Source organism: Belonocnema kinseyi, chromosome 9, assembly GCF_010883055.1.
Source record: "Belonocnema kinseyi isolate 2016_QV_RU_SX_M_011 chromosome 9, B_treatae_v1, whole genome shotgun sequence".
Lineage (NCBI taxonomy): Eukaryota > Metazoa > Arthropoda > Insecta > Hymenoptera > Cynipidae > Belonocnema > Belonocnema kinseyi.
This window is the reverse complement of record NC_046665.1, coordinates 127,522,140-127,531,081: the sequence shown is the minus strand read 5'-3', so window position 1 is coordinate 127,531,081 and position 8,942 is coordinate 127,522,140. Positions and strand designations below refer to the sequence as shown.

Here is an 8,942-nt window from a genome sequence, read left to right as displayed (position 1 = left end):
TTAACACCCAAAAATATTTTCATTTGGAATTAAATCCAGCTGACTTTAGCCAAAAAATATGGATTTTCAATTATATTAGTACAATTTTTAATTAAAAAGATTCATTTTCAACTAAAAAACAAAAGCAAATTTTCAACAAAGTAATTCACTTTCAACTGGAATAGTTCAATTTTCCGCTGAAAAAATTAATTTTCAACTTAAGAAAGTTGATAAAATTAATTTTCAGCCACAAAACATGGAATTTAAAACAAAATATTTCATTTTCAACTGAAATTGTTAAATTTGCAGTTAAAAAAATTAATAAAAAATAACGAATTTTCAAAAAAATAGTTTTACACCCAAAAATATTTTCATTTAGAATTAAATCCAGCTGACTTTAGCCAAAAAATATGGATTTTCAATTTAAATTATGGAATATTCAAAAATATTACTAAAATTTTTAATTAAAAATATTAATTTTCAACTGAAAAACAAAAGAAAATTTTAAACAAAATAATTCACTTTCAACTGGAATAGTTCAATTTTCCGCTGAAAAAATTAATTTTCAACTTAAGAAAGTTGATAAAATTAATTTTCAGCCACAAAACATGGAATTTAAAACAAAATATTTCATTTTCAACTGAAATTGTTAAATTTGCAGTTAAAAAAATTAATAAAAAATAACGAATTTTCAAAAAAATAGTGTTACAACTAAAAATATTTTGATTAAAAAATCAAAATTAATTTTTAACAAGCAAGAAAAATAAGTTTCAACAAAATAGATACATTTTCAAGCACCGCGGTGAATTGTTAATTAAAATTTTGAACATACAGCTATATATTTTTTTTTAAACTGAATAGTTGAATTTTAAACTAAAGTAAAAACAAATTTTCAACAAAAAAAATTCACTTTCAACTTTAATACTTGAATTTTCGATTAAAAAAATTAATTACAAATAAAAAAAAACGAATTTTTAACAAAATAGTTGCATTTAAAATAAAAGAAGAATTTTCAACTAAAAAAAGATTTTTCAGTGATGAAAGAAGAAACATTTCAACTACTTTTACAAATGAAAAAAAAATAGTTGTTATTTAATAATGCTCTATTGGAATTTTTTTAAATTTCATGAGAATTGCAGGATGAGCAGAGATAGATAGATAGATAGATAGATAGGTTGACAATATCGTTAGATCAGGTCAGGTCAGGTCAGGTCAGGTCAGGTCAGTTTTAGAGACACGCAACGTACCTGTAATAATGTCTCTGGTGTCCCTGGCTGTGTCCTTGAAATTGGGGACCATTTCCGGAATGCCTGTTAAATCGTCCAGGACTCTGTGCGGAATTGTCTCGCCAGTCCTGTCCACCAGGAGGCCGCCGACTGTCCTGTCGACGATTCTGGTTGAAGTTTTGGCCCTGGTTGAAATTCTGGTTTGATGATGACCTTCGATTTTGGTTGAAGTTCGGGTGTTGCCCGGAAAAACCGCCGTGAGGATTTTGCGGACGATTGCTTCGCGCTCCGAAGCCTCTTCCTCGAAAAGTGCCACTCATCACCGCACTTTTCTTACCTTCTTCTCTCGAGATTACCCAGAGTCTCTCCCTACCTTCCTACCTTCCTTCCTTCCTTCCTTCCGACCTTCCTTCCGACCTTCCACCCTTCGACTACTACATAAGGGAGTTTCTGAAATCAAACCAAAATTTTCATTTTCAAAAATCTACCAACCCGTCTTTTTCTATTTTTATTTTTATTTTTATTTTTATTTTTATGCTACGCTGGGTGCGAGATCACTTGAAATTCTTCCAAAACCTCTCGGTACAATTATCATTTCTTTTTCACTTTGAAATTTCTACTAGAGTCGAACAAAAATTCCGGCCTCACAGTCTATCCTTCACCAGTTTATTCTTTTCAATTTTCTGGAATTTTTTGCATCTCAATTTCAATTAATTGATTAATTGATTAATTAATTAATCTCAATTAATGAGAAATTTTCATTCCAAACATTTATTTCCAACAGAGAAAATTTACATTGCACACGATTCTTTACTAAAGGCAACAACTCCGTCCTTAACTTTTTGACCAACACTTTTTTTAAATTACCAAAGGATTCTACTCATAATTCCTTGGCCATATTGTAATTAAGAATTTTCTGCATCACCAATTCAGTAATACCGATAACAAAACAACAAAACCGGTACCGACAATATTATTTCTGCAAAAATTTTTAATTACTTTGGTATTATTTTAAAAGATTAATTTTAAGCTTTTAATATATTGCTAAATATTATTCTTTTTTTTAATTTTTGCAGGCTTTGAAATTTTTTTTTTAGAAAAACCTCGAATTGTTTCTAAAGATATTGCCAAGTATTTAATGTATTTAAAAATAATTAAAAATTTGAAAATATTGCAACCAATTTCAAACAAAATGTAGATTTTTTAATTCATTTTTTGTTTTTCGAAATCATTTTTAAAAACATTTTTAAACGATTTCCTCAAATTTCGAAAAAGAATATAGAAAATTTTAAAGCAGAAATGTTCAATTTGGCAAGATTACAACATTTTAGAAAAGAGCCGAATAAGTTTCAGCGATATTTAGAAGTTTTTAAAAGATACAAAAATAATTTTTTTATTAAAAATTTGGCAAATAATTGAAAACAAAATATAGATCTTTGAAGATTTAGAAGGAAACAAAATTAAGAGAATATTGCAAAAGATTTTAAAACGTTCCAAAAAATGTCCATAATTGTCAAAAAAGAATTTAGAAGGTATGAAACCTTTTTGCGTTCAACTATCACAATTTTTTCAGAATGATAAAAAAAAGTTCGAATAATTTTCAAAGGTATTGATAAATTAAAAACAAGTTTCACAAATAATTAAAACATTACTAAAGATTTCTAAAACTGTCAAAAACATGTTAAAATTCATAAAGATTTCCGAAGGTTTAATTTTTTTTTAAATAATTTAAAGAAAATATTTTAAAACATTTGAAATAATTTCCCGAAATTTCGGATAAGAACGCAGAAGATTTATGAGAACAAAATTTTAATTTTCAAGATTATAACATATTTAGAAGTTATTCAAGGATACAAAAATAATTTCATTTAAAACTAAATGCAGATTTTTAAAAAAATTTAGAAGCTTTTTAAGAATTTTGAAAGGTGTCGAGAAAATAAAAAAAAGTTTTCTTAAGATTTTTCAGAAAATTTTGTAACTCTAGTTTGACGGAAATTAATCTTCTTGATTGAAAATTTATGTTTCTGGTTGAAGAATCAACATTTTTTGCTGTTCAAATACTTTGTTAAAGACATTTATTTATTGAAAATTCGTAATTTTAGTAGAAGATGGATCTATATATATATATATTTTTTTGTTGTTGTTGTTTTAGAAAATTTAACTAATTGATGGAAAATTAATCTTTCTGTACAAAATTCATATTTTTTGATTAAAAAAAAATGTATCTTTTTTGTAGAAAATTCATCTCTTTGGGAAAATGTTTCATGTTCTTTTATTCAAAATACACATGCTTGAAAAATAACCTTTATTGATTGAAGCTCCAACTATTTTGTTAGAAAAATCAACTCTGTGATAGAAAATGAACTTTTTTGTTAAAAAATTTTGGTTTAACAAATCTGAAATTTTCATTTTTTTTTTTTTAATTTTCTCCATAATCTTAGAGAAATTATATTTATATAACCTTAAAAACATAAATTCGACATTTCTATTTTGTATTCAAAATTATTTTGCGCCTCAAATCAAAAGGGTCCTATTAAAAAAAAAAATTGGGATATGATCTTAATCCAGATTTTTCAAGAGAAAATTTTGTATTACTTTAAAACCTTTCCAGTGTTAAAATCCTTCTAAATTTTTGTTCAACATTTTTTCAAGTTCAAAATTATTTTGGTATTTTTTCAAAATTTCTAAATATCTCTCCAAAATTTATGCATTTGCAACCAAATAGTTGCATTTTCCAGCCAAAAATATTAATAAAAAATGAAAAAAAAAAGTTATCAGGCAGTTTATAACTAACAGATCGTTTTCGACCCAAAAAGATGATTAAAAAAAAAATTAGATGAATTTTAAAAACTTTTAATTTAAAACGGTTTATTATCGAAGCACCGAATCTAAAAATGAATCAATTTATTCTGAATACTTTTATTTTGAAATATGTATATTAAATAAATATGTATATGTGATTTTTGCATTTACTTCTACACTTTCAATTTGTGACCTTTTAAGTCTTCTTTAACGTCCAATATTCAAATGTAACTACGAGATTCTTAGAAACTACAAAAAGACTGAATGAAACGATCATATTTAGACAATACAAATTTAAAATTCAAATTAGAAAAATACCACAGTAAAAAATGAGGAAAGAAAACAATGTCTACACAACAAGAAATATAAAAATTTGCCTTATTTTTCTTTTGTTTAGTCCGAATTCAAAAGTGTAACGTTTAAAATAAAATACTTTTTATGTAGTTTTAAGTTAATTCTTTTTAATTTAAAAACGCACTAATATATTTTTTGTTAAAAATGCATCTCCTTTAATTACAAATTTCATTATTTGGTTTCAAATTGATTTATATTTTTGAAAATTCAACAATTTTATTAAAAAGTAAAAATTTTATTAAAAAGTAAAAATTTTATTAAAATAAAAAATTTTAATTTAGTTGAAAATTCGTCTTTATGACTAAAATTCAACAAATTGATTAAAATTTTGTTTTTCTTTCTTGATCAATACATTGTTTTGAAAATAAATTTAAATTATTATTTTTAGGATTCATCTTTTTGTATAAATTGGACCTTTTGTGGCTCAAAAATTCAACAACTTGCTAGAAGATTTTAATGCATATTAAACAATGCGTCTTTTTTGTATAAAATTAAATTTTTTAAATTTTAAATGCAACTATTTAGTTGAAAATGAATCTGAGTTTAGTTGATTCAAGTATTTTGTTAAAAACTTGTCTTTGTTGGTTAAATAATTGTTGTTGAAATATCAACTATTAAATTTTTCATTGAACATTTATATTTTCATGTTGAAAATTCAACTCCTTGGTTCAAAGTTGAACCACTTTTTTTAAAAATCCTCATCATTTTGGTTGAAAATTTAACTGTATTGTCGAAAATTCATTTTTTGGCTGGAAAATTAAACAATATGGTACCAAATTTCAACTTTTTTCTTGTTGCAAATTGGTTAAAATTGTTAGGAACGAAAAGAATATAACACAAAAATTAATTAAATAAATGTTTATGGTGCCATAAAAAGTTACTTCAAACTATTTAATTGAAAATTTATGTAATTTGTTTAAAATTCGTCTTTTGTATAGAGAATTATTCTTCTTGGTAGAAAATGCAACTAATTATTAAAAAATGTAAAAATTTTGTTTCAAAGTAATCTCTTTGCTTGAAAATTCGACTATTTAGTTAAAAATTCTTCCTTTTTGTCTCAAATCAACTGTTTTTTTTTATTATTAAAAATAAAAATCTTTTCTGTTTAAAATACCAGCTATTACATTTTTTTACAATTCATCCTTTTTTGGTAAAAAATTCGCTACATGTTGGAAAGTCGATCAACTTTCTTGATTCATAAGAAACAATAAGTTTGCAGATTTTTTTCTTGGATTAATTATTAATTTTTGTTGATATGCAAATGAATTTTACAAAAATTTAAAAATATTTCAAGAAAAATACAAAGTTCCGTTCTGGATGTTTGGACATAATACTTTCAAAGTTATTTTTACACTCTCCTTATTTCACATATTAAATTTCTGTATTCGGCCATAAATGTTGACCTCAAATTATATAATTTGTACTTTCTGTTTATATATTGTTCGAAGGATACTTATGAAATTAGCAAATTTGTAGAAATATAGGCTTTGACTACTTTTTGAAAAAGTGTTTTTTATCCATTTGGATCTCGTCATCCATTTCAAAAACCGTCCGAAAGATTTTTCTTATTATTTTCTCACGAGACAGGAAAAAGGCTCGGAAATTTTCGATTTAAAGGCACCTTTGAGAAAACGATAAAATACGTTTTACTGTCCAAAATGAACAAGTTTTTACGACCATATCGTCAGGATTTTTTACGAAAATAGGACATGAATTCTTTTAAATCAAATTGATGTAGGTGCCATATCCTTAAGCCGAAATATATTGCATTTTCAACAAAATAATTCAAGTTTTTATCCAAAAAGACGAACTTTAAACGAATATTTAACTGTACACTCTTCAATTTAAAATAATTAATTCTCAAAGGAAAAAAAAATTAATTTTTACCCAAAAAAGATTATTTTTCTACCACATAATGAATTTTCTATCCAAAAAGATGAATGTTAAAAAAAAACAATTGAATATTTAACAAAAAGGTTTTTTTTAACCAAACGATGAATTATCTTAGCCAAAAAGACGAAAATTGAACAAAAAAATGTAATTTCTGACCTAAAAAACTTCCCCTTAAAAAGATATATTTTTTTTATATCTACTAGACTAGACGAATGCTCAACAAAACAATTGAACAAGAGATTTTAATCAAATCTTAAAATTTTTAAACAAAAAAAAGGTGAATTTGACTGGACCTTCCAGTTAAAAATAATTAACTTTCAACCAAACGTGGTGAATTTTCAAGCCAAAAATACGAATTTTGAACAAAAAAATTAAGTTTCCAAAATAAAAAAATGTGTTTAACTCAAAAAGATCAATTTTTGGAAGAGAAGTTAATTTTCAACCTCTAAAGCAAAATATTTGAAACAAAAAGTGCAATTTTTCAACAAAAGAGTTGAATTTTCAATCCAAAAAAAAAACATTGTTTAACAAAGTAGTTGAATTTTCGACTAAAACAGATGATTTTTCAACTAAAAAGTATCATTTTTCAATCGAAAACGGTATAGTAAAACCTTCATATATAAAAATTAATTTTTAATGAAGGAATTAAAGTTTAAATAAACTATTTGAATTTTCAAAAACACTTGAATTCATCCGAAAAGACGAATTTTCAGCAAAACAGTTTAATGCTCCTCAACTAAGTCAATTTCAACCAAACTATTCCAATTTTAAAGAAACTGGAATGATTTTAAAACAATCAATGCAAATTTGTAACCGCGGAATATTTTTTAATCAAGAATTAAACAAAATTTCAACCAAATTGTGGAATTTTCAACCCAAAAAGGCAAATTTTCACCAAAAAAAGTTAATTTTCAACCAAACAATTGAATTTTCAACAAAAAATAGACTTTTTCATTTGAATTTTCAACAAAAAAAAAACCATTTTTGAAGCAAAAATATGATTGCAGAATTTTCAATTGAAAATAATTAACTTTCAATCATGAAAGATGAATTTTTGACCACAAAGAGGATTTTTCAAACGAAAGTCGCTCTAGAATTTTACGGATTACTTGTCAATTTGCAAAAGAATTTAACAAATAAAATAACATTTAAGTAAAAAAATATAAAATTTCACGAAAGTGGAAATTAAAATTAGTTTATTAAATACGAAGAGATGAATTTTCAACCAAGATTAACTTTTGATAAAAATTGACGAACTTTCGACCAAATAGTTCAATTTAGAAAAAAAAAATTAAATTTTCAACCAAATAGATGCATTTAGAACCAATTAGTTCAACTTTCAAGCAAAATAGATCTGTTTTTAAATAAATTTTGACCAGATACGTAGTTTAATTTTCTGCCAATCAAGTAGAGTTTTCTGCAGAAAAAAAAATATTTTTCAACCAAGAAAACCAATTTTGTACAACAAAAAAAGATGAAATTTCAAGAAAATACATGAACCTTCAAGCAAACAGTTAATTTTTCATCTAAAAACGTAGATTTCCAGTCAAAAATGGAATAGTTAAATCTTCAATAAAAAAAAAAATAAATAAAAAAATTGTAAGACAGATTCATTTGTAATCAAACAGTTGCATTCAGAACAAAATAATTGAACTTTCAAGCAAAAGAGACGAGTTTTTAATAAATTGTTGAATTTTCGAACAAGAAAATTAATTTTATACACTAAAAAAAAATTTTCAAAAACACGTAAAATTTGAAACAAATGGTTGATTTTTTAGCTAAAAAATATCAACCAACTTTAAAACAAGTTTTTGACTTTAACAAAAAAAGTTGAATTTATCCAGCCAGATTTTTAACAAAATAGTTGGATCTTCAACCAAACTATATTAATTTTCAGCCCAAGGAGAAAAATTTGTAACTAAGAAATATTTTTCTGTGAGGAGAAAAACAAAATATCACACAAAGTGTTGAATTTCCAAGCCAAAAAGACGAATTTTAATCAAAAAAGTTCACGTCAAACAAAAAAATTCATTTTTATGAAAATAAATTTCCAACCAAAAAGATGAATCTTCAACAAACATTTTTTTTTACAAAGTAGATCAATTTTCAACCAAATAGAAGAATTAAAAAAAATTGATTTTTCAACAAACAAAAAAGATACATATAATTTCTGAACCAACAACTTAATAGTAAACTTTTCATTTCAAAAAATTAAATCTTTTAACCAAAAAATATGAGATTTTAAAAGGGTGAATTTTCAATTCAAAAGAATGAATTTTTTATATAAAAAAATGAAGGTCCAACAAAACAGTTGAATTTTCGACAAAGAATATGACTAAAAAAATAATTGAAATTTCAAAAAAATTAAATTTTCAATAAAATAGTTTTTCAACAATAAAAAATTACTTTTCTGTCAAAATTTGAATTTACTATCCAAAAAGGCGAATGGTCAGCAAAACAGTTAAATTTTCGACCAATAAATATGACTTTGTAACAAATTATGTAATTTTTCAACCAAATATTATATTTTTGAGCTATCAATCGAAATTTAAAAAAAGATGAATTTTCAATCCAAAAAAAAAATTAACAAAATAGTTGAGATTTCAATTTAAAAATTCACAAGTTTTAGAAAAAAATAGTTTCTTAATTCCAAAAAGGTAAATGCGCAATAAACAAGTTAATTCTCAA

At 24.3% G+C, this 8,942-nt stretch overlaps 1 protein-coding gene across 1 annotated transcript in view; it reads right to left on the bottom strand.

Moving 5' to 3' along the window:
* LOC117180741 (titin-like) overlaps positions 1–8,942 on the bottom strand; it is an 85,561-nt gene that overhangs the window by 73,517 nt on the left and 3,102 nt on the right. The window contains exon 2 of the mRNA XM_033373231.1: positions 1,227–1,655. Within this exon, the coding sequence (XP_033229122.1) occupies positions 1,227–1,525 (299 nt within the window). The 5' untranslated portion in view covers positions 1,526–1,655. The remainder of the gene's footprint in view (positions 1–1,226; positions 1,656–8,942) is intronic.